Source organism: Leguminivora glycinivorella, chromosome 9 (assembly GCF_023078275.1).
Source record: "Leguminivora glycinivorella isolate SPB_JAAS2020 chromosome 9, LegGlyc_1.1, whole genome shotgun sequence".
Lineage (NCBI taxonomy): Eukaryota > Metazoa > Arthropoda > Insecta > Lepidoptera > Tortricidae > Leguminivora > Leguminivora glycinivorella.
Window position 1 is genome coordinate 18,514,561 of NC_062979.1, and position 27,347 is coordinate 18,541,907.

The 27,347-nt window shown below is 39.1% G+C and overlaps 1 protein-coding gene across 1 annotated transcript; it reads left to right on the forward strand.

Annotated features, from left to right (window-relative positions):
- On the forward strand, positions 1-27,117 carry LOC125229406 (RNA polymerase-associated protein CTR9 homolog). Its single transcript, XM_048134236.1, has 20 exons — positions 1-171; positions 245-343; positions 668-907; positions 1,881-2,149; positions 2,960-3,155; positions 3,547-3,774; positions 5,258-5,464; positions 10,448-10,602; positions 11,114-11,284; positions 12,032-12,246; positions 13,590-13,747; positions 14,587-14,715; positions 15,299-15,561; positions 16,157-16,367; positions 17,391-17,599; positions 19,829-19,943; positions 21,184-21,440; positions 22,529-22,831; positions 23,391-23,468; positions 25,740-27,117. Exons 1-20 carry the CDS (start codon positions 139-141, stop codon positions 25,885-25,887), a joined length of 3,684 nt encoding a protein of 1,227 aa, XP_047990193.1. The 5' UTR covers positions 1-138; the 3' UTR covers positions 25,888-27,117.
- The last annotated feature ends 230 nt before the right edge of the window (positions 27,118-27,347 follow it).

A 27,347-nucleotide genomic window follows, 5' to 3' on the forward strand; every position in this document is an offset into this window, starting at 1 on the left:
ACTAGTCGATTCGCATCGCATCGTCAAACAAAAATGGTTGTTGCGACGCCTTCGTAAATCGCATTATTATTGATTATGTTTAACCGTTAGCAGTGTTTGTGATATTCTTGTGACGAGCAGGAAGAAAACAAATGCAAAATGTTGGAAATTCCGTTAATGACAACGGATGAGGTAATTTGATAGATCGGTGTAACGTTGCTTTTTTTACGGGGCAAATGTTTTCAGTTCCGTGTTTTGTGTTCAGGTGATTGAGTTGGATCCGGAACAGTTACCGGCCGGAGATGAAGTGCTCGGTATTCTGCAGCAGGAGCGCTCGCAGCTCAGTGTTTGGATCAATGTTGCGGTAAGTAAACCTAACCTAAAAGTCATGTAATCAAAACTGTTTTTATTGCTCTACGTTCACTAAAAATAATCACACGTTCATTGTGAAACCTTGTATATTTTCGTTTGTGAACAACGTGGTATAAAAGAGTGACCTTTATTGTTTATTTATGCCAGAAAACGAAAATTGACAGTTTTAATCTACAAGATTCTAGTAATTTAGGTCACAAATGTTTACTCCTTCAATTTTGTAGTTTATCTTTGAATGTTGTTTTACAAGAGAGTTATTATTAAGATACGATTAAAGAAAAAACTTAAGTAATATCATTGTATTTTCCATGTACAGCTTGCTTATTACAAACAAAAGAAGATTGATGACTTCCTCAAAATCCTGGAGGCGTCCCGTGTCGACGCCAACATGGACTATCGGGATGTTGAAAGAGACCAAATGCGAGCCCTCGACATGCTTGCTGCATACTATGTACAGGAAGCTAATAAGGAGAAAACCAAAGATAGAAAGAAGGAATTGTTCACAAAAGCCACTCTGCTTTATACCATGGCTGATAAGATCATCATGTATGACCAAGTAAGTACTGCACATATTTTACTGTAAAACACTCCATATGGTATTCATCGATTATTGACAAGTTTTGAGTTGGAACTCCTAAATTTTGCACTATAAATAGAATTATAAGACCAAAGGTCATTGGATTCCTAAGAGCCATATTTGAAAAAAAAAATTAATTAATTTCTTAAACATGATTTAAAAAACACTTTATCAAATTTGATTTTACTGCAGGGTGTTACATACATGAAATTGACATGTTTAGGTAGCATTCGGATCCCAGCAGTCGCGACCCGGCAGCCGCTGCGCAGCAGCCGCGACCGGGTCGCGACTGCTGGGATCCGAATGCTACCTTTTGCATTTACCTTTAACTTTTCTAAAAATACAAGAGATATTTTAATGTAATTAAAAAAAAAGTTATTAGTTTTAAATCAGACATTTGTAGCAGGTGCGCTTCTCATAACTTTAATATCATTATATCATATTTTGCAATAAGCAATTTTGCCTACCTAGACCTAAAATTTAGACAAATATTAAATTGGAACTGTGCCAACGCCAAATCTTGGGATTAGTTGTCAAAGCGAACCCCAGGCTCCCATGAGCCGTGGCAAATGCCGGGATAACGCAAGGAGGATGATGATGATTAAATCGGAACTGTGATAAATTTATTAACGAGTAACAATTTAATTTCTTCCTTCATATTCTATAATTTACCATATACTATAAGATAAAATAAATTGGTTTCGTTTTCTTTCAACCCCTTATTTGCCAAGAGTGGCACTGAAGCTTTAGTAGTTTCATGTGTTCTGCCTACCCCTTAATGGGATACAGGCGTGATTGTATGTATGTATAAAATAAATAAATAAAAATAGCCTTAGTAATTATTGTAGTCTTAGTTTCTAAGCACATAATTTTATTAATTACATCGGCGACTCCCAACTCGTCCCTTGAAGTTGTCCTCTTCTACCATACACTAATCTATCTCAACTTTTAGAACCATCTCCTTGGCCGAGCCTACTTCTGTCTGCTTGAAGGAGACAAAATGGAACAAGCAGATGCACAGTTCAACTTCGTACTTAACCAGTCTCCTAACAATGTTCCCTCTCTTCTCGGCAAAGCCTGCATAGCCTTCAATCGTAAGGATTACAGGGGAGCGCTGGCCTTCTATAAGAAGGCACTGAGAACTAACCCTGATAGCCCTGCGGCATTGCGGTTGGGTATGGGGCATTGTTTTATGAAGTTAAATAACCAGGAGAAAGCTAGGTAAGATTATTATAGTTTTGTGTTTATCTTTTTTTTTTACATTTATTTTAAATGGGCTTACTTTTAATTATGTTTGAAACTACAGTATTTAACTAATGGACAAGATTGTAAATGCAAGAGTTCGTGTCGCAGAATTTTTAAAGCACAGAGAATACACATAGAGTACTATAACTATGAACATCATTTTATTGGTTTATAAAAATAAAATAAAAATAGTCTTTATTCTGTTATAAATCTTTGTTGTCTTTTGCATACTTTCTTTTTTGCTATTTTTTATTTTTATTAGTGTTGTATTCATAAATTGCTACCTGTCGTGATTGTTTTCACCGAATGGCCTCATCGGAAGACCAGCGCTGGAAGTCGCCAGCAACATGCTGAGATGAGACCATTTCGTGGCACTTTTGTCTGTTAGCCTTTGTGTGTATGGTTACTTGTTGGTGTGTCGTTAATTTTTGTGTATATTATATTGTTATTGTCGTTGTTAAGTGCTTACGAATAAAAAAATATTCTTTTCTATTCTATTTACTGAAGCTTTTTACATTCACTATACTATCTTTGCTTATTTTCTATTTGTTTTTAAACTATAATATATTACTATTTTTTCCCATTGACAACTTCCAAACTCAGTCTTGTCCTTTGAGGACATAGGCCTCTTCCAAAGCCTTCCAGGTATCATGGTCTCTCGCTTTCCTGTGCCAGTTCACTCCACCTATCTTTTGGTTTATAACCTGTACAAAATTTCTCAACATGGAACAAAATTTTATGTTGCAGTGTCATAAAAATCACTTAATTCATAACATTTGTTCTCAGGATGGCTTTTGAAAGAGCTCTTCAGTTGGATCCACAATGCGTTGGTGCGCTAGTTGGCCTGTCCATCCTCAAGCTCAACCTTCAAGAGAATGAGTCAAACAAAATGGCTGTGATTATGTTGTCGAAAGCCTATGCTATAGACCCCAAGAACCCGATGGTGTTGAACCATTTGGCAAACCACTTCTTTTTCAAAAAGGTGAGAAAATTGTATTGAAAAAAGTCCTAGAAAAGCAAATTTGATTAGAGGATGGGGTATGTGTTTTAATAACTAATAAGGCTATGCCTATGATTCAATAATTAACATTTAGGTTTTGGACAAAGTTCTTGAATAGTCAAATTACAGGAAATAATAAATTGGTTAAAAAGAAGTCAGAAAGAATTATATTTTAAGAAATTCTACAAATGCCTTCCTAAACATTTAGAATCGACATCGATCTTAAACCTTTGAAGAATACGACTGACACCGTGGGGGTGGATCATTGGAAACCTTGTGAAAATGCACTAAGGTTATTGACTGTTAGTTCATCACATCATTTCTTCTCTATGTTACCATCGAAAATCCTCAAAATTGTTTTTGTCTCAAACAGGATTACAGCAAAGTACAACACTTAGCTCTCCACGCGTTCCACAACACAGAAAACGAGGCCATGCGTGCAGAATCCTGTCACCACTTAGCCCGAGCATTCCACGCACAGGGTGACTGCGACCAAGCCTTCCAGTATTACTACCAGGCCACTCAGTTTGCGCCACCCATCTTCGTACTACCACATTACGGGTTGGGACAGATGTATATCTACAGAGGAGACACTGAGAATGTAAGTAACCTAGTGATGTATGGTAAACTGAAGGATAAATGCCGTAACATCGACATAAGGGAAAGAACCAAAGTTAGAGACATCCTCACACACATAGACATGCAAAAATGGAGGTGGGCCGGCCACACTGTAAGATGTAAGACCGAAAAATGGAGTCAAAAAGTCCTCATGTGGCACCCCAGAGATGGTTCAAGAGCTCAACGCCCACCACTCAAACGATGGGAGGACGAAATTATAACCACTGTAGGGCCTTTCTGGACTAGACTGGCCAGGCAGAGGAAATACTGGAAAGAGCTGGAGGAGGCCTATGCCAACAGGCACACTGAACTACGCGACTTCATCTAAACAAACAATCATAAACACTAGACCACGTTCAGAAGAAAAGGCTAAATAGATAGATAGATAGATAGTGATGTATGGACAGGGTAAATGCAACCACAATATAATGTTAAGTTCCATGCACAGAATGACTGAAGTGGTATTGTCAGCTATAACTAGCTTATCCCACAGAAGTTGTTAATCATAGGATATAGTTGATGAACATGCTCTTTTGGAAATAGGCGTCCCTAAGATTTTAGTTTAGTAGGAGTTTAGGTTAGAAGTAGTTTTTGTTCCCAGGTGGTTAGCCAGACTAGCCAGTTAGAAATAGGCAAGGTACAGCAGGGCAAATCTCGACTGGGGGGCAAATGTGACTGGTCCATTTTTCCGTGTTCTACAATGTTTGCATTATTAAATCGGTTATTTATGGTAGGCGTGTTCAGTGGATACATGTAGAATTCGCCATCATAGTGTAATAATGGAAAAAACGTATTAGTTATAATTGCCCCCCAGTCGAGATTTGTCCCGCTGTACCTTAATAAAAAGTTTTCTTCTAATTTAGAAGGCACTTTAAAAAAATGTTCTAAATATCTGCATTGAAGTATTTATTGATTTGAAATTTCCTCTAAGCTTAGAATACGGATAGCGTCTATGTAAAGATCTTGTATTTGTTTCCATACCGTTATTTTTAACACCTTTCATAAGGTAAAAAAAAAAAAATTATTGGTAATAAAAACATCACTTATGAAGGAGCACGTATTTTCAATAATTTACCAAAAACAGTAAAGGAAGCAACTACTCTGTTTAGTTTAAAAAAAAAACTCAAAGACCACATCATTCAAAATATTCCAGTTGCCTAAATACGGACCTGTACTGCGCATAACATGTGTTGTCGAGCATCAGTTGCGACCAGAGGAATGCGTTCAATTATCATTCTACCTGCTTTTTAGAGTCATAAACACCTACTGTACCAGTCTAATATTACAATTTTTTTTTTACATTGTGTAAATTATGATTTATGAACTTTGAATTTTATCATTAAGAAATGTGAACCTTGCTGCCTACTAGTGAATTAACTAAGATATGTATCTAATACTCATTAAGTGAAATGTAAAATTTCTTATGAGGTAATAAATTTCTTTAACCCGAAATTTTTCTTAAACAGGCCGCGCAATGCTTCGAGAAAGTCCTCAAAGCCCAACCAGGTAACTACGAGACCATGAAGATCCTCGGTTCACTATACGCCAACTCAGCTTCTCAGTCAAAGAGGGATATCGCCCGGCAGCATCTGAAGAAGGTCACTGAACAGTTTCCTGATGATGTGGAGGCTTGGATAGAACTGGCGCAGATATTAGAACAAAACGACTTGCAGGTACATACAGTTGTCTAAAACATTTGTATTTTAGGGACCGTCCACACTCAAGAGACGCATGTCCGCCGGCGCGGAACGGACGTCAGCGCCACGACCCCTGAATGTAATTTAAAAAACGTCTCCTCAGTACATTTTGTATAGGAAGGACGCGCAAGGCGCTTGGCGCGCCCCTGGTGACGCGTCGCTTGGCGCGCGCCGCGTCGCCTGGGGGCGCGTCTTACGTCCTTCCTATACAAAATGTACTGAGGAGACGTTTTTTAAATTACATTCAGGCGGCGTGGCGCTGACGTCCGTTCCGCGTCGGCGGACATGCGTCTCTTGAGCGTGGACGGTCCCTTTAGTCCATGGGCCAGTGAAGAAGTCGGTATAATTTGGGGGTACTAAGTTTCCTTTTTACAGCAGTTAGGTAGGCCTATAAGGATGTTAAAAAACCATGATTGCCATCTCAAAATGGTAGCTAAACAAAATGGCCGCCAATCCAAGATGGCGGATATTGAGTTTTAAAAAATCGACCACAACTCCAGAAGTATTGGTCCGATTTCATTTTTATTTTTTTAAAACGAAAGCTCTTTTTGTGTACTCAAATATTTGTTATATTCATTGTTTCGATAAATTCAACCATTAGTTAGTAATTAACGAAAAATATAAAAAAATATCTTTTTTCTAAGACTTTTTGTCAAAAATCATGTTTCTACAAAATACCTTGCATATTCTAATAAATATTTAAATGCAGAAAAATAGTGCTATTAATTACCTTTAATTTGATGTATAAAAGATACAGACTTAATTTACAAAAACACATTAGAGGCTTAATTTTAATTCTGTCTTCGTTGAAATTCACCGTTGTGCATACAGTACTAAAAGCTTCAGGTCGAAGTTGTAGATTACTAATATGCTGTTTTTAGTATATTTCTGCAATTGTACTTACAATTAAGAAAAGAACTGAACATGTTAGTATCCGAAATCCATTAGCTTTAAGAATATAATAAAATATGTCATAGGTAAAGTACAGTTTTAGATATTTGATTATTTGTATAAAATTTCTTTAGTGATACAGCGCCAACCAACCGAGATAATACAAAATAAATAAACTAGACATAGTTGAGGTCCTATCTCATCACATTAACCTTTTGACCACCATGGGCGGATATGGCCGTCGCTGGAAATGCTTCCTAAGGACGCCAACCATGGCCATCAGTTTTGCCAATTACATTGGGGACCCATGCGGGCCTTCTTAACGCCTAATTTTGCTCAAATAATCGCGATCCACGTCTGTCTGGTATCCGGGGCACGACGTATTCTTTTTCACTATTTGGCGTTTAAAAGGTTAAGCCTAACCCTGATCCGTGTTCGAGAAAACTTATATTTAGTTAAAATAATCCTTGCATACAAAAGGTGAAGAACACACCCCAAAAGAAAAATAGTCTTGAGAAATGCACTATAATGCATTAATAAGGCAAATCTATGGAGTATCCGACTACTAAACAACGTGATATAGGTACCTACCGAATAAACCTTAATTTACGCACAGAAATATATTACTTATTACCGTTAATGTAGATTGTAGAGCCAATATCACCAATATCAAGCTTTCAAGACAATCACAGGTAACAGATTAATTTTCTCCTAATTTTTCGAACTTTTATAGCAGGCATTCCACCTTCAATCACGACTTACGTGCCCTGGCCCGGCCCAACTCATTTTAGAGTAGCAATACGATCTCTATAATTCTGACCCGTCGCCGCATCAGCATCATCTCGTTTCGCTTCCATCGTAGAAAGACATACCGAACGTGTTGTGCTCTATACCTCTATGCAACTTTTAGCCTCTTCATTTAGTACATTGTTAGTGTCCACGTCTCGCAAGCTTATGTCACGGTGGGAAGTACCCAGTTACACACTGATCAAACATGTTGGTCTTCAGTGACTGGTATCCTTGCCCTTAATACGTCCTTTAGCGTACAAAAGGCATCCAAGTCCTCCGTGTGATCTCCGCCGGCAGCGAGGCCGACCCAAGTCTCTGTATTGTGTTATGGTTCGCCACAACTCGACGTTTTGTGCCTATTTTGCGTGATGTGGGGAATTTAGCTAATCCTGCCAGCTTATCTCCTCAAGAAATCCTATTAGACCTTTAATGTTGAGTAGGAGAACTTTGGAGAGGTCTCTCGGGGATCCGAGATGTTTCTTCCTGTATGCAGCCACTCTGCTCACTCCATCACCAGGTGAGAGGCACCCTCGTCACAGGGGAATGTTCATAGCATCTGTTATGAAAATATGTTTGTTAAGTAGTCTACGATCTGTTCTGACATTGGTTACCATTCTCAGGCGGACTTTCCCTAGTTGAAGGAGCGTCTTTGTGAGTTTTCCATTGATGCTAGGCTTGGCTTGTTTGACTGCAGCATTTGATCTGGTTTTGCCAGTGTGCTGTGTGTAGTTTCATATTGAGCATACCTTGCTGAAGGACATCGGGAGAATCGGCAGTCGACCCCAGCTGCCTGGCCAGCTCGTAGGCCGCATCATCACCTCGACATCCACTGTGTCCTTTGGTCCATTGAAGGATGATTTTGTTATTATGACTTACCTCCGTTAGTCGTTTATGGCATTCCTTAACCCAACCTTTATTTGTTGTTCCGGATAACGTATCTTCTGTTACTTGTTATAAAGGCTGAAATATGGAGCTTTGGATAAGTCTGTCCTTGCCGTAACTTTCAATTTGTACATACCTCTATATGTTTAACTACTTTAACCCAACACTCACCGACGGCATACAGTTCCTCCAGCATCTGACGGGGAACATGTGCTTCTTTGAAGATAACGATGTTATCCGCATATCGAAGATAATTGAGGCATACATTTATACATCTATCATCCCTATTGAGGCTTTTATAAATGCCTACCTGTTTAAAAAGTTGGCCAGATTGCATAACCCCGGAGTTACTCTCTACTAATTGAGATTCGTCGATACGGGTGCTAACTTTTCTTCTGATTCAATAGCAGGTTGCATAGAAACATTCACATTTTGGTACACCTTTTATGAAAATTCAACTCACGTGAGTAGGTAATTAAAACGTCTGTTATTAACGTCTTCTAACGTTTTTCGTTCGGTAATGACGAACAATACATGTTAATAATATTTGTCTCAAAGTTTGTCCATCCGGTATTTAACGGCTTCGTTGTTTAGTAATCGGTAAAATATAGGTAAGAAATATCTATTAATTCTGTACTAAAGAACATTTCTAAAGTTTGCCCGAATTCTGGGGGTGCTCTTCACTAACCCGCTCGTGCGTAGGTTTTTTTTTTTAAATCTGAGAGTCCTTGAATGCGGAACGATTTTCAATCCGGAATACGATCTAACCCATATACGCAAGATGATGACGGAGTATTCCGTCTCCCAGGCACAATCGCAACAGAATTGCATTGCGAATTCGCGAATATATGAGCGTAATTAGGCATTACGGAGTCCCAATTTTATTTCATTTGGCGTCCGTATCGTTGGCGTCCTTGGCAAGAATTTCCGGTGACCACCGTGGCCGTCCGTGGCGGTCAAAAGGTTAATGGTTCTACAGTCTCGACACATGTTAGTCATATACCTAGTACACTTAAATACTTAATTTTCATCATTGAGGTGTGTTGCACATATGGTATCTAAACAAATTTTATCCTAGTACTATCGAATATCTACAAACTCATGGATACTATCATGTTCTATTAACATAAACTATTATTCTAATTGTACAATTGCTAAAATAAACTAAAAACAGCATATTTGTACTCTACAACATCTTTTAGTACTGTATGCACCCCAACTGCACACATCTTTTAGTACTGTATGCACTCCAACCTGAAGCTTTTAGTACTGTTACTGTATGCACAACGGTGAATTTCAACGAAGGCAGCTTTAAATTTAAGCCTCTATGTGTTTTTGTAAATTAAATATGTATCTTTTATACATCAAATTAAAGGTGATTAATGGCACTATTTTTCTGCATTTAAATATTTATTAGAATATGCAAGGTATTTTGTAGAAACATGATTTTTGACAGAAAGTTTTAGAAAAATATTTTTCGTTAATTACTAACTAATGGTTGAATTTAGCGAAACAATGAATATGACAAGTATTTAAGTACAGAAAAAGAGCTTTCTTTTAAAAAAAATAAAAATGAAATCGGACCAATACTTCTGGAGTTATGGTCGATTTTTTAAAACTCAATATCCGCCATCTTGGATTGGCGGCCATTTTGTTTAGCTACCATTTTGAGATGGCAATCATGGTTTTTTAACATCCTTATAGGCCTACCTAACTGCTGTAAAAAGGAAACTTAGTACCCCCAAATTATACCGTTTGGCAAAATTAGACCAGCTGGCCCATGGACTACTTATGGAATGACAAATGTCTATATTGTAACGACATCAAAAGCAAATAAACATTCATAGCTAGAGTTACAGGTCGATTCACGAAAGCTGGCACGAATGAAATGAACGAAACTTTGATTGTGTGAGTGACACCTGTATTGGTATACAGTCGTAACTGTCAAGAGCCACCATTTTATTGGTTAATCTGTCACACACATGCATATTTTCATTCAAACATTCGTTCCATTCGTGCCAGCTCTTGTGAATTGAGCTATACCTCTGGATACTAAAATCACATCGTATTATATCACACTCTTTCGAATGACATATATACAATAATTAATTTAATTTTAAGTTGCTATTCATAAAATGAAGTGACATATAGATGAACTCAACTAATCTAGTTAGGTTATAGAATACTTGTATTCTCAGCCCTAGGGCCCATTTCTCAAAACTGAAAGTTACAAGTTACAAGCGGAAGTCTCTGTCCAACTTGTCATATTAGACATTGACAACCACTTGTAACTTGTAGCTTTGAGAAATGGGCCCCTGTTGGTTACCTGTTTGAACCATTTGGACGCATAATCCTTACACACGGATACTTACCATTACTAATAATAAATATTTCTAGGGATCCCTAAACGCGTACAGTACTGCCATGAAAATCCTAAAGGAGAAAGTAAACGCAGACATCCCAGCGGAGATATTGAACAACGTGGCGGCCCTACACTACCGGCTAGGCAACCTGCATGAAGCCAAGACTTACCTCGAGGAAGCACTGGAAAGGTTTGTTTGTTTGGCTGATCAATTATGTATCAAATTCTAAATATGAAACATAATCTAGAAAAAAGTCGTAACAGAAACCACTAAATACCATTGAATTTGAACATTTCCAAAATATTATTGTCGCAAGTGTCGCACAAACTGGCAACATTTATTTGTACAGTCGACTACAAAAAGATGTATCCACCTTTTCAACTAATTACAATGGAATAAGATGAAAAAGTGGATACGTCTCTGATTATAATTAAATTTTAAGCAGGTTTTCGACTTATTTAAACGTGAGTTAAAATATTAAAAATAAATAAATATTGGGCACACCTTGCACATATCAACTTAGCCCCAAACTAAGCAAAGCTTGTACTATGAGTGCTAAGCGACGATATACATACTTAAATAGATAATTCATACATACTTACATACATAGAAAACATCCATGACTCAGGAACAAATATCTGTGCTCATCACTTTGTTGTGAATGGTCATGATTATTTATTAAATTTATCTTTATTTTCAGAGAGAAAGTAGATGCGGAAACCCTAGACGCCCAATATTACAAGTCCATAGCTGTCACGACCACGTACAACCTGGCCAGGCTGAACGAAGCCCTCTGCGTGTACAACAAGGCCGAGAAACTTTACAAGGACATCCTGAAAGAGCATCCCAATTATATTGATTGTTATTTGAGGTAAGAACTTGAATAGAAAACTGCATTTTTAACTTCTGATTAGCAGAAACGTCTGCAATCGATGCCATTAGGCTTAGAATAAATTTAAAAATGGAAAATGTCTGCCTTGGGTGATCCAGAGGCCGTGAGTTCAAGTCTCACCCAAGGCAGATATTTTCCACTTTTAAATTTATTCCAAGCCTAGAAAACTGCAGCCTGTGAGCCATAGATAATTCAAACATTTGATTTGGACAAATGATAAAATATCCTATTATGAAAAATAAATCTGTCACGTTTTATTATTTTTATTAGACTACACAGTAAAGCAATGCACCATTTACCCCAAAAAACTTATCTTTTGGTTTATCATCATAATTTTAGAGCTTAACACTTTCGAAACCGGGCTCTACGCGGCGCTACGACATTTTCGCTACATACGGGGAAACCCATGTAATCGGCTACGCTTCTACGAGCGGTGTACCCGACAGTCGGGTTCTTGGTAGCGAAAGTGTTAACTGCACACATTCTTTATTTTATGTGCTTATTGGTAAGTGGTGCCCGTTTGTATTTCATTACATAACAAAAAATTTAATAAAAATTCGTTTCTTGGCTTTAAAATTATGCAACATTTTCAACCAACATCTGGATCGATTTGATCCATCCACAAAGTTGACGTTATATATTTTTTCACATTTAGGGGTGTATAAACGTACATAATTGTACATCAAATATCAGAAAATTTAACTTTAGTCCGAACTAATGTTACAGGTTAGGTTGCATGGCGCGCGACAAGGGCCAGATCTACGAAGCCTCGGACTGGTTCAAAGAGGCCCTGAAAGTGAACACGGAACACCCCGACACATGGTCCTTGCTTGGAAACCTGCATCTCGCACAGCAGGAGTGGGGCCCGGGACAGAAGAAGTTCGAGAGAATATTGCAGAACTCTTCGAACGCTAGCGACGCTTACTCACTCATAGCTTTAGGTGAGATTTGATCACCTGTGTGGTGACGGGTGAAGAATTTCACCACCCCCTTTCTTCCCGTGGGTGTCGTAGAAGGCGACTATGGGATATGGGTTAAATTGTGACGTAGGCGAGAGGCTGGCAACCTGTCACTGTAATGTCAGTTTCGTTTTCTTTTAACCCCTTATTTGCCAAGAGTGGCACTGAAGCTTTAGTAGTTTCATGTGTTCTGCCTACCCCTTTATGGGATACAGGCGTGATTGTATGTATGTATGTATGATCAGACCATCATACATAGAGTGATATTAAGTGCGTTTTCACAGTATTCGGTGCAAAAATCAAAAACATTTATTCAGCAAGTAGGCCACAGGGGCACTTTTACATGTCAACAATTACAATAAATGTGAATGTGTTTAGTAAAACGTCCCACTTTGTCGGTTACCATAAAGGCGAGATTTACTTGTATCTTTATATGAACGAACTCACAAAGCAGCTTTATAGCAATCGACAAAGTGGGACGTTTTCACGTGCACACTCACAAATAGTATGAATTGAACTAAAGTACAAAGTTACTATGATTCATAAGAGATGTTAGAGATGTATAGAGTCTCTAAATGTCAAAGTACATCTAAAAAAAATTAAACATGATGAAAAAAATACAGACTGATAAAAATAAAAGATATAACAGAGAACTAAAATAACTTTAGAGTTGTAAAAGACTCTTGTTGTCACACTAGAGAAAATAAATATACTTAATCTACCTACTTTTTTTTTCCTTGGAGATGTATATGGTCTCCAAGAGTCAGAAAGAAAATATGCATGAAGTATTCCGCAATTTTCGAATTTGAAGGCAAGTGAAGCCGCGGGCAAAAGCTAGTAAATAATAGTACATTACGATACAAGTGCGTAAAAAAGGAAGTTCGAAACGAGTGGCGATAAATTAAAACACTACCGAAGGGAGTGTTTTAAATCGACACGAGTTACGAATTTCCTTTTCGCACGTGTATCGTACGACGTTTTTCAGTACAGATGAGCCTCCGAAGTTTCGACCTGGCATATAATGAACCACTTCTCGCACTAGTAAATTTAGTGCGAATTGCTAGTAAAGCACAAATAAATTTCCAGTGCAGATGGTGGTTTTTTTACGCACTAGTGCGAGAAGTGGTTCATTATATGTCACGTCGAAACTTCGGAGGCTCATCTGTACTGAAAAACGTCGTACGATACACGTGCGAAAAGGAAATTCGTAACTCGTGTCGATTTAAAACACTCCCTTCGGTCGTGTTTTAATTTATCGCCACTCGTTTCGAACTTCCTTTTTTACGCACTTGTATCGTAATGTACTATTTCAATGTGTTTATCAGGAAATGTGTGGCTACAAACGCTACACCAACCGTCCAGAGAGAAAGACAGAGAGAAGCGACATCAGGAACGAGCATTGGCCATGTACAAACAAGTCCTGAAAGTGGATGTGAAGAATATCTGGGCCGCGAACGGCATTGGATGCGTTCTAGCACATAAGGTAACATACAAATCACTACGCTACCGTAAACTAAACCCCCTTCTGTTCGCAGCTAAAATTACTGCCTAGTTCTTAGTGCAAGTTCCTCACAAAAACTACTAACACGATTGAGTTACATTTAGTAACTTTTACGGAACCTACACTATAAAAAACTAGACTGTAATTACACTTTCTACAATACAGAGCTGTGTGATGTTGTCAAATGAAAACAATCCTCAGGTTATTTACTGAATCATCCTCCTTGGGTTATCCCGGCATTCGCCGGATTACTAATCCCAAGATTTGGCGTAAGCACTAGTTTTACGAAAGCAACTGCTATCTGACCTTTCCACTCGAAGTTTAACTAGGACTTATTGAATTAGTTCGGTTTCCTCACGATGTTTTTCTTCACCGAAAAGCGACTGGCAAACATCAAATGACATTTCGCACATATTAAGTTCCGGAAAAATCATTGGTACGAGCCGGGGTTCGAACCCGGCGACCTCCGGATTGAAAGTCACACGCTCTTACCGTTAGGCCACCAGAAAATTTACTGAATGTAATAAAATAAATTGCTGTTCTCTTTTTCGACCGGTCTGGCGCAGTCGGTAGTGACCCTGCCTGCTACGCCGCGGTCCCGGGTTCGAATCCCGGTAAGGGCATTTATTAGTGTGATGAGCACAGATATTTGTTCCTGAGTCATGGATGTTTTCTATGTATATAAGTATTTATATATTCTATATCTCGTTGCCCACAACACAAGCCTTCTTGAGCTTACCGTGGGCCTCAGTCAATCTGTGTAAGAATGTCCTATAGGACATTCTTACACAGGATATTTATCATGTTGTTTTCTAAAACAGGGTTGTGTGAACGAAGCCCGCGACATTTTCGCACAAGTGCGAGAAGCCACAGCAGACTTCCCTGATGTTTGGATGAACATCGCTCACATCTACGTTGAACAGAAGCAATACATCAACGCTATTCAGATGGTAAGTTCTACTCGGGACATTAGGGCCAATTTTGTTGTCATTTTTCACTGACAAAACTGCCTCGTCGGAGTACATATCCCCTGCTTATTAGTTATTAGAATAGAATAGAAATAGATTTATTTAACTCTGTTAAAATAAAATATTATATAAAAGAAGCCTTGCTAACATCAAAAACACACTTGGACGCTAAATTAGGATCTCCACTCAGCCTAATGCCGCGGCAATAGGTACGTGGCGCTGGTTTTCTATGGGTACGTGATTTAACCTGGAGGTTATGACGACACCAACGCAAAAAACTCAACAAAGGACAATACATTCATGTATTAATTAAACTCACGTCATGCCTGTATTCCCAAAACTGATAGAAGCTTAAGATCCAGTGCCACTTTTAGTAATTAAGGGGTAAAAAGACCCTTAAATCACCCTCACCACAATAGAACCCCCATAGTCGTTTTCTACGACACCCACTTGGAAAAGGAGTGGTGAAATTCTTAACCCGTCGCCACACGATAAAATAACAATAGACATTTTTATTACTAAAACTAAACCAAAGGCAAAAAATCATAAATCGGTTTTCTTTCAGTACGAAAACTGCATTCGCAAGTTCCGCATGCACCACGACGTGGAATGGCTTACCTGGCTCGCGCGCGCGCACGGCCTCGCCGGCCGGCCTCAGGCGGCAAGAGCTGCCCTCCTACGAGCTAGGAGGGTCGCCCCACACGACACAGCATTGTTGTATAATGCTGCGTTGACACTGAGGAGGCTAGCGTCACATGTACTGAAAGATGAGAGGAGTTCATTGGATGTTGTATTGAGAGCAGTTCACGAGTTACAGGTTTCGCACAAGTAAGTGTTTTAGCCTTATTTTAGTCTGAAATTAGTTAGAGCTGTCTTATTACCAGCCAGAAGGGTCGCCCCACATGACACAGCATTGTATAATGCGGGCTTAACGCTAAGACGATAAGCGTCACATGTACTGAAAGATGAGAGGAGTTCACTGGATGTTGTGTTAAGAGTTGTTCACGAGTTACAGGTTTCCCATAAGTAGGTTTTCCTTAATTTTTTGGCAATACTACTTTATTAATATGAGATATGAGCCTCGTGTATTGGATTATCTTTATTCATCTTAATTTAGCGTATACTTGAATAAGTAGGTATAATAGGTAGATCATAAACCGCCAAAGCTGTTTAATACGCGTTAGAAGAGTCGCTACTCATCATACAACCTATTGTATTATGCTGCGTGGACGCTAACAAAGGGTCCTTAAAAATTAGAGGTTGTTTTAAGTTCACGAAAGTTGCCAACAAACAGGATGGATTTTGGCGGAGCTTCGATCATCCTTTTTAATAAACAAAAATAACAGCGACATTGGTTGTTTATTCAAAATGTGTTGGATGCTGCGTGTAACAGTATAACTTCACACATGACCTCTATCCCCAGATACTTCCAACGCCTCGCGTCAACCGAGAGCGGCGAGGGCGCCGAGCGCGCCCGCTACGAGCCCGCCGCCGCCGCCGCCGAGGCGCGCACGTGCGCCGACCTGCTCTCGCAGGCGCAGTGGCACGTGGCCAGAGCGAGACGGCAGCACGACGAGGAGGTCACCATGCGCGACCGCCAGAGGGAGCAGAGGGAAGCCTTCAGGAAGCAACAGGTACGCCTTTAGTTTTTGAAAAGTCAGCCCCAAGTTTCCACCAGTTGTAGCAGCAATAGGTGCACTTACTGACTTATAAATAGGTACGACGACGAGTGAAGCGAGTAAAACTGTTGAAGACAACTCTCTTTCCATAGGAAAGTTTTTGAATATTGAGGTGACCGTTAGAGAGAGCAGAGGGAAGCCTTCAGGAAACAGCAGGTATGTATATAGAACACGTGGTCCTGCTCTCGCAGGTGCAGTGGCACGTGGTCAGAGTGAGACGGCAACACGACGAGAGGGTCACTATACTCACTATGCGCGACCGACAGCGGGAGCAGAAGGAAGCCTTCAGGAAACAACAGGTACTTTTGTCTTTTGAAAAATCATAATGTTTCCAACCTGTGGCAATGATAGTCTCTAGGACTCACGGATAGGTACGACGACGAGTGAAGCGAGTATCACTGTTGAAAAAAACTTTGAATTTTGAGATAGCCATATGTGACCGTTAGAGAGAGCAGAGGGAAGCCTTCAGGAAACAACAGGTATGTGGAGAGAACATGTGGAATTGCTCTCGCAGGCGCAGTGGCATGTGGCCAGAGCGAGACGGCAACACGACAAGGAGGTCACCATGCGCTACCGCCAGAGGGAGCAGAGGGAAGCCTTCAGAAAGCAACAGGTAGGTTTTTAACTTAAGAAACAATATATAATGAATTTAGTCATGGTACGACGACGAGTGAAGCGAGTAAAAGTGTTAACTGCCTTTACATACCTCTGTCAGATCGGTAATGCTTTTTCTGATCAATCAATTTCTGTATTTGTGTCGAATTCTTGTCTTTCCTCGGATTTTTGTCCTAGAAGCTAAATCTTGGGCCCGCTACGAGTATGGTGTTGGTGCTAGCTACCTATGCTAGCATTTGGTAGTTGCCAACCTCATTGGATTTGTAGCATTTTCTCTGAATTTCGAGCTATTAAACGTATTTCATGAATTATCTGGTATATTTTACTTGTCTTCTACTTCTAAAACTTAATTCCAACCCCCAGGAAGAAGAGCGCCGCCGCCGCGAAGAGCAACAACAGAAAAGCACCGTCGAACAACTGCAGAAGCGTCAAGAGTTCAAAGAAAAGACCAAAAACGCTGTACTCTTCGCCGACATGCCTCTTGAGGAGAAGAAGAAAGGGGGTAGAGGGAGACGGAAGGACGAATATGTGTCCGACTCGGGCAGTGGCAGCGATCGGCCCAATGAAGAAAAGTTAGTATTATATTACTTTCATTTTAGTTTAACAATAGGCTAGTTTCCTATACTTAAAATATTTTATGCAGTGCACGAAATAAAGCACCACATAATTAGAAGAAAAACATGGACAGTAGTTATGTTTAAACATAATTTATATTTAATAAATCAAAGAGAAAGATATAAAGTAAATGAATTGATCGTGACGTCACTCCTCAGTATTTCATAGTAATTCCATATTGGCAAATCGTTTTGACAGTTCTTAAAAAGAAGCTGATTTGACTAGTAGGAAACTAGCCTATTACTTCAGAAAAACTGACAGACGTGACTATAAAATGCACAATCCATACTAATATTATAAATGGGAATGTGTGTGTGTCTGTTTGTTTGTCCGTCTTTCACGGCAAAACGGAGCGACAAATTGACGTGATTTTTTGACGTGACGTGATAGTTGAAGGGATGGAGAGTGACATAGGCTACTTTTTTCTCTTTCTAACGCGAGCGAAGCCGCGAGTAAAAGCTAGTATGGAATATAAAGACTTCAAAGAGTTCAAGATGACAAGAGCACTCTTCGTCGATATGTCCACTTAAACTGACAGCTGGCTAAGTTACTGTTGCTAGGTAGGAACTGTCATAAAACTGACATGTATGATACCACCGTGACTCTAAATAGATTTAGAAACCGTACAATGTGACTAAGTCACCGTACAATGTCGTACTTACCGTACAAAAATTACTAATATTAATTAGCTCATATCACCTTGACACTGGCGAAATAGTCCCAATGGACTGAAGCCATTTAATTTTAAAAACTGAACTGAGATTTAGAAAATTCACAAGAGTTTAAAAAGACCAAAAACGCGCTACTCTTGGCCGACATGCCTCTTGAGGAGAAGAAGAAAGGCGGCCGGGGGAGACGGAAGGACGAATATGCTGTGGCAGCGACCGGCCCAATGAAGAAAAGTTAATAAATAAATAAAATTAAAAGCCAAATCTTAAGACGATACAATTGACATGTCAATTCTCCATACAAACGCCTCTCGACTATTTCCTCCCTGGTTTTTGAAGATAGAGCAATGATTTTTTCGACACAGATTATTATTATTTTTATCTGTGTCGGACCGTTTTGATTTTTTTGCTATTTTTATTTTAAAAGACGCTAGAGCCAATCAAAAATTTCTAAAAACGGCCTTTTTCAATATGGCTCAAAAAAAGGTGTGATACTCAAGATCGGTAACAATTAGCCAAAAAATTTAAACGGTCCGACACAGATTATTTCATGTTATTCAGATTCTCAAATTTCTTTCCGTTTAAATAAGTTTTGAAGCAGGAAACAGTCGAGAGCGGAACCTCCATTTTGAAGATTTTTTCGCAATATCTTTTAACTGAGTTGTTCTTAATAGACATTTTTTTTCGATAAATCTAGTTAATAACACTAGTATATTTAACTGAAATTCCTAAATCGATAGGGGGACTCCTTTCCATTTTAGCTTTTTCGCTCCCGTAGCGTCTTAAGTCAAACTTAATACTTACAAAAGGCTAGGAGCGCCCTAGGAAAGGAAGAAATCAAAGGAGGTCAACATAAATATAACTATGATGTAAACTATGTTCCTACAGTTTTGATCGCATTGTCTAGAAAATTAACTCATCAATGGATATCATCGGTTCAATGTATACCTACTTTTAAAATTGATGTCCTTTTGCCGATAGCCGCCTTGTTGATCCATTCCATACTAATATTATAAACGGGAAAGCGTGTGTGTCTTGTTTGTTTGTCCGTCTTTCACGGCAAAACTGACTGACGAATAGACGTGATTTTTCAAGTGGATATAGTTGAAGGGATGGAGAGTGACATAGGCTACTTTTTGTCTCTTTCTAACGCGAGCGAAGCCGGGGGCAAAAGCTAGTATCTTATAAATTTGTTTTTTATCATGTAGAAACGTTTAACCTAAGGCGTTTGAGAATTGAGGGAAGGCATGGATAAATGTGTCGCTTAACTTCAAACCTGGGTAAATCCATACTGTTTTAAAGTTGAATATATAAAAAATATAATATGCTCCGAAAGATAATCAACCTTATAGCAGAAAGGATTTACCCGGTTTTGAAGTTAAGCGACAAAAATTCGCATACATCCAGCAGGCATCCGTGGCGCAGTCGGAAGCGCGATGGCCCCGGCAAGGCCGGAGGTGTGAATTTTTCCTTTAATTTAAAAATATGTAGTATCTTATAACTTCTTTTTTGTTTCAGACGCGAGAAAAAGAAGAAGAAGGAGAAAGGCGAGGGCCGCAAGGGCAAGAAGCGCCGCGACCGCGCCTCCGGCTCCGACAGCGACCGCCCGCCCACCAAGCGCGGCCGTAGCAAGGCGAGTAGCTCATCTCCATCATTTCCGCTCCTGTTTTTAACAACCTTCCTAGACTTGACGACGTCAGGCCTAGCGCGCAGTGACCCTGCCATAGAGGAATAAATATAATAAATAAATATTACAGGACATTCTTACACAGATTGACTGAGGCCCACGGTAAGCTCGAGAAGGCTCGTGTTGTGGGTACTCAGACGATGTATATAATATATAAATACTCATATACATAGAAAACATCCATGACTCGGGAACAAATATCTGTGCACATCACACAAATAAATGCCCTTACCGGGATTCGAACCCGGGACCGCGGCGCTGCAGGCAGGGTCACTACCGACTGCGCCAGACCGGTCGTCAAACAAGAAATAAATATAGGTCGGAATAAGTAAGAGAAGAGTAGTATTCTGTTTTCAATTCCTTCTGCTTGTAATATAAGTTGTAAACTGTTCAAATATAGAATTTTCGGCAGACGAGACACAGTTGCCACCTAGTACCGAGTAATGGTACTGATAATTCACGCTATTTGACGCGTGATTGTCGCTAGATGTCACTTAACTATGCCTATACAAATAACTCGCATTTACTGATGTATGGAGTTACAACTCTTCCCTCATTTATTCCTCTATGGACCCTGCCTACTACGCCGCGGTCCCAGGTTCGAATCCCGGTAGGGGCATTTATTTGTGTTCTGAACGCAGATATTTGTTCCTGAGTCATGGATGTTTTCTATGTATAAAAGTATTTATATATTATATATTGTATCGTTTTGTGTTGCAGGTACTCAGAAAACGATACAATATATAATATATAAATACTTTTATACATAGAAAACATCCCTGACTCAGGCTTGTGTTGCAGGTAGAAGCCTTCTTGAGCTTACCGTGGGACTCAGTCAATCCTGTGTAGGAATGTCCTATAATATTTATTTGTGCAGCACAGGGACATGGTTTAAGCGCCATCCTGCTCTTGATTGTTCTTACTCTTGTCTTAACATATTCACTATCAGACAAAAATGGCGCACTACGTCAGAAACCAGACGTTATTTATAACAATTATAACCCCCTTTTTTTTTTTGTATGGGCGACAACCTACCCAGCGGGCTGTCCGGCATCTGAGCGAGGTTATTTTGAGCGAATACATAGATATTTTGAGCGTATGTTAGGGAAAATTCTAAGATACGCATTTTTTTTACAATTTAAATGTAACCTAATTTTAAATCCCTACATATTTGTGTTTCGTATAGAAAGAAAAAAGGGGTAAAAAAGAAAAGGCATCCAAAGCGGCCGACGAGAAGCTCAGCGCCAAACAGCGGCTCAAGATCGTCTCCAAGGAAACCATCTCCACGTCCGAATCCGACTCGGACGCGGGCGGCCGCAGGTCCCGCAGTCGCAGTCGCAGCCGCAGTCGCAGCGGCAGTCGCAGCCGCAGCGGCAGTCGCAGTCGCAGCCCGCCTGCTAAGGGAGGCAGGAAGAGGATTATGTCCAACAGCGACAGTGACAGGTAAGCTCAAGAACATGTAATAGACTAAAAGTTACTCACAGGCTTGTCACCAGTGGCGGTACAGCCATATAAGCCCAAAAGCCGGGCTTGCCCTAACATTTTTAAAATCGCGCGCTAATATTAGATATTATTAAGTTCTCCATAAGTGAAGCTCACGGCCGACCGACCATACGGTACAGACCACAGCATGTTGCCATGTTTTGCCGTGGCGCTAGTGCAGCGCGGAAGAGCACGTTCACTACGTTCAGCTATATCTTGCTCGCTCGCACTCGTTGGCTTGCAATGGGGCTTGCTCTTGCATCCTTTTTTTCCTAGCTTTTAGCCTACATTCTGCCTAGCAACTTATATAACTATTTGTAGGTATATATAGAACATTTGTTCCACGATTTAAGCCGGGCTTTTGGTATGAAGTGAGGAACAAGATTGAGCGCGCGTTTGATTGACAACTTCAAGTGTATTATTATTTAGTCGAAAGTTTTATTTGCGTTAAGTGAATGTGCTCTTCTTCGTTTTCTTGTTATTAAGTGTTTAATTCGTTTAAAAATCCAATTGACAATGGATGAATTTGTTCCTTGTGACGGTGACAAATGCGTGGTACACATATTACTCGACGAAGGCAAGGTAAAGTAGTTAAATTTTGCCCAAAAACGAGACATTATTTCCGCGCGAAAACCAACGCCCGGCTTGTGTATTTCTCAGAAAAGTGCGGCGCGTAATAGAACATTTTGTAGGGCTGTGAGTTCGAAAATTGAAGATTAAGTAGTTAGATATTGCCAAAACGTACCTTTCGGCTTGCCTCACTTTGAAACCCTAAGCACGCCACTGCTTGTCACCCAAGTTATTCGAAAATGACGTGTGAGAGAGAGAGTATATTTCCATGTTTGTGGCAAACTTTATACAGTTACATTCGCAGCGGCAATGCAGTAGGTAGACACTATCAACTCTCATAGAAAAACGTTTTCAACTTGATATATGTACTCAATGTGGCCGTAATACGCAATACGCAAGTCAGTTGCTACTCCCGATACTAAATGTTTTTCAAATGATTATGTAATTTTATTTATCTTGTTCTGTTAATTTTCCTACAGATCAAGATCCAAAAGCCGTTCCAAGTCCCGTAGCCGATCTCGCTCCGGTTCAGCCAAGAGCCGGTCACGTTCAAAGAGCCGCTCGCGCTCCAAGTCTGGCTCGCGATCGAAGAGCCGGTCACGTTCCAAGAGCCGGTCCCGGTCGAAGAGCGGCTCTAGGTCGAAGAGCCGGTCAAGGTCTAAGAGCCGGTCGAGGTCGAAGAGCCGGTCAAGGTCTAAGAGCCGGTCGAGGTCGAAGAGCCGGTCAAGGTCTAAGAGCCGATCGAGGTCAAAGAACCGGTCAAGGTCTAAGAGTGGGTCAAGGTAATAATTAAGGATTTTGTATTTATTTATATCACGAAAACAAAATTGATCAACATGAAATTCTTAGGATATCTGGCCTTGCATGCCTATCGAGTCCTTATGCTTCATAAACAGTATTTGGACCTTGTTATCAGAATTTCTTCATGTGTTTAGCTGAAAAGGACCTTACTATACTTAAAGCATGGGTTCTTAGTGCGTCACATTATCCGATCCGATATCGGATGTCGGTCCGATATCCCATACATTACAGGCGCCATCTTAGATTTTTTCCATTGAAATCCTTCCGACATATCGGATCAGATAATGTGAAAACGGACTGATGCTATCGGACATATCTATACTGGTACCGGAAAGACACGTATTGTTTTAGAACGAATAACTTCCAAAAATTACATATTTTGAAGAGATAACTTTAGCAACATTCATGCTGCAGAGCTATATTGCTTGGCAAGCTCCGCAGCATGTTTGCCGTTGCTATCGTATAATATACAACTTGTAGCTTAGTGAAAAGTTACATTACATTACATTACAATAACAAATGAATTATATTGTATTCCAGGTCCAAGAGCCGGTCAAGGTCGCGGTCTAAGAGCCGGTCGAGGTCGCGGTCGAAGAGCGGCTCGAGGTCACGGTCAAGGTAAGATAAGTTCTGTTTCTGCCCAGGGTGCGTAGCCGAATGGCATTTCTCCGACGCCAAACGAAAACGAAACGCCGCGTCAGTTAGACTGGCTCTGTCGCGCCAATACGCACGAGCGATAGAGATAGATATCTACTAGCGTTTCGTTTCGTGAGCGTTTCGTGACCGTTTGTGCCATTCGGCTACGCACCCAGATTGTTTTATCAAAATTGTCGTACTTCGGTAAGTTAACTCGCTGTCAGTTTTTCAATAATTTCATTAATTTCAATAAAAATATTGTTCTGTGTTCATTAGACTTAAATTGACCGGGATGTAGACGATTACCTTTATGATTTGACGCAGTTGTATCACGATCTATTTCCCGGTCTATATAAGTCTAATGAAACTAACCGTGAATCATTTAAAACTCTTAGGGCCACTTGCACCAACGAAAACGGAGGGTTAACCCGAGGGTTAACGGTTTATGGTTTAAGAAATTTATTCTCAATAAGAATTTACATAAATTCGCTTACTTGAGAACACAATAATTGTTTTAATATATCTTACAACTAACGTGCAGGCAGTGATAAATAAATGATCATAACAAAATATTAACAAAGTGGGTAGAAGTATGTTACTAGTCGGCTTGAGTAACTAAACTCTTGCAAGTAACTGTGGTGCATTCCCAACGCTTACCTAGCGCATACGAGTTTACGCTACCAAGTATAATTAGGTCTTTCGGTTTAGCTCGGTCATTAAGAGTGAGGAGTCGCGTTATACTGGTGAGCTGAACATGCGTCCGTCAGCGGGTCTATGGGAACCCGTTGCCGTGCGAGTGTCGGCGAGCTACGAAGCGGTTAGCATGGATAAGTCAATTGGTTATATATTACAATGATGCTACTAAGTATATTAGAGATTATAAACATGCTGGGTAAGTATAGTTATTAATGTTAATGTTGTTTGTTATTATTATTACTATTATTTAAGTATTTATGTATGTATGTATGGTTGTTTACTTATAAATAAATATATATATATATATATATTTACAATAATCAAATGAGTGGTATAGTTTTGTATTTATTTATTAATATCTATAATGGTATTTTCATATTTTGCTTATAGGTGGTATTTTGATTAAATTTGAGTACTTAGGAGATATAAGATAATTATTAATTAAAACATAAAATATTAATATTCATTTTCATGCGTACAATTTTTAGGATAGGTACCTACAAAAATATAATTAGTATTTTATAATTAGTATATAGTATTTGCCTAACAAATATATATGCAGATCATTTAGTAATTACATTATTTATTATATGAAATTTTAAATGCTTTTTAAACCTAGCCAAGGATTTAGATTCCTTGATATCTTTTGGCAACCTGTTATAAAGTTGTGCACCTTCGTAGATTATACTGCGCTTACCATATTTTGTTCTTGCTGGCCGTAAGATTAAGTGATCGGCATTTCGTAGTTTAATTCTTTGTACGTGATGTTTTTGTGTAAAGCTTATATGTGAGTGTATATTCTTATGAAGGATTTTACGTACCAAAAGACAAGTATAATATATATACGTTAACCCACCATTTTATATGGAATTTGACACATGACAGCCCACTAACCCTGAGTTAAGTGGTTGGTGCAAGTGGGCCTTATTGTTTTTGTGTTAATTACATAAACTATAATCGATAATCTATAACGTGAAATAAGTTTTGTTTTAGATAGATTTTATGCTTGATTGTCTTCACAAAACTGTTACCGAGTTAACTTTTTGTTAACAATTGTCACTAATTTTGGGTCCCAATTTCTGAAAATGCCGTCTAACGCATTAGCAATGAGGAGGCACACTCAAAAGGACAGATGGCGCCACCCTATTAGTCCATACGTGAGAGCGAGAAGATGATATGTTTTTCTCTCTCACACATATTAATAACAGTGACATGCCTAGACACTTGCACAGGCGCCGCCTGGCGGGATAAAATGTCACTGTGCCTCCTCATTGTGTCGCTTAACTTCAAACTTGCTATAAGGTTGCTTATCTTTCAGATCAATATTAAATTGTTATATAATCAACCTTAAACAGAATGGATTTACCCAAGTTTGAAGTTGAGCGACACAATATATATTTATATTTTTATGGGAGAATCCTTTGTCATTATCAACAATGTTTTACCACAATATTCGACAGGCTAAAATGCTTTCACATCGCGTTTACAGAGTTCCAAATGTCTGTCCCTACGAAAATGAAGTTTATCAAGTTATTAAATTGAACTGTTTAATTTCAGGTCAAAAAGTAAGTCGCGTTCGAAATCGCGCTCCAGGTCCAAAAGCAGGTCCCGCTCTCGTTCCAAGAGTGGCTCCAGAAGCGGATCATCCCGACCTGATACCCCTGTCTCCAGGAAATCTGTGTCGGCCAGCGATGACGACAATTAGACTTAAACACACCCGATTTGTCAGTAAAATTTCTATGGGAAGTTGGAAACTATTAAGTTTCGCAACATAATAAAAATACAAAATTGTTTTAAAATAGTTCTAGTATAAGAATTATGAGAGACAAGAGGTTTGATTGTGTATAGGCTTATTAACGAAACTACACTTGGCAAGATTTCGTCGCTACTTTGAATAAATCTCGTATCTCACACTCCTCACAGTTAAAACGCAGTAACTGTCTAGGTATTACATACATTGTTAAATACTACATTTTTCTTATCAGGCAGATGAAGATACAAGTTTTTTTTTAAAGTAGTAATGAAGTATGCAATATTCCGTGATGCACAGACAATGCTGCAAAAGAGTAATTTCTCTTACTCCAAAAGTAGCTTCAAAAATGTGTTCTTCCGATCTATTTACTCTTGTCTAGGAAATGTATGTCGGTCAGCGATGACAAATATTGGACTTGGAACTTATGAAATGCGAGAGAGAGAGAGAGATACGTGTTCGGTTGTGTATATATGTTTACATTTACAAACGAAACTACACAGGATTTGTAATGAAGTATGCAATATATCGTGAGGCACAGACAATACTGCAACACTGAAAAAATAATGCCTATGCGGGTTATTCCGAATACCTACTTAGTAACATTTTTTTTGACCATGGAAACCATTTCGAGATAAAATATATTGATGAAATATTTATAAGTGCATATTTAATTTACTTCTTCCATCTTTAGTTCGGTAGCCACAATGTCATAGATTTGGTACTCGTCAAAACCTTTTATTTAATTACAGTACACGTGGAACGCTGTTTTCTGTTCATAACTGTAATTGCCAGCATAGCTTTATTACTCTTTCAGTACAGATGGTGTTTTTTACGCACTAGTGCGAGAAGGGGTTCATTATATGTCAGGTCGAAACTTCGGAGGGCCATCTGTACTGAAAAACGTCGTACGATACACGTGCGAAAAGGAAATTCGTAACTCGTGTCAATATAAAACACTCCCTTCGGTCGTGTTTTAATTTATCGCCACTCGTTTCGAACTTTCTTTTTTACGCACTTGTATCGTAATCGTGCTAATTATTACTTTCATGCTAATTCTTCTACAGTACCGGTCAAAAATTTAAGTTCACTCCTTGTTTTCAGTACAATTGACTGCTTTAGAGAGATAGTTTTTTGTAGTTCAGACGTCAAAATTTGTTTCGTAAACAATTTATATTTTTTTAACATCTGTTTCCCTCAAATCTTATAGGCTAAATAATTATTTGGCCTATATTATCTGGCTAAAACTATGTTTCGTGTAAAGATGTGTCTCAATTAGTGGCAAAGGCAAGGCCATAAATATAACTAGCATTTTGCCGTCATGTTTATTAGATTTTAGTGAAAGAAAGGTACGTGAATTGTGTCTAACTAGTAAAACAAATCTCCACAAAACAATAAATATAAGTTGAAAACAT

Coding starts and splice junctions, on each gene's coding strand:
- LOC125229406 (XM_048134236.1), top strand. CDS start 139: ATGTTGGAAATTCCGTTAATGACAACGGATGAG. Junction 10,603..11,113: donor CTCGAGGAAGCACTGGAAAG/GTTTGTTTGTTT, acceptor CTTTATTTTCAG/AGAGAAAGTAGATGCGGAAA. Junction 13,748..14,586: donor GATGCGTTCTAGCACATAAG/GTAACATACAAA, acceptor TTTCTAAAACAG/GGTTGTGTGAACGAAGCCCG.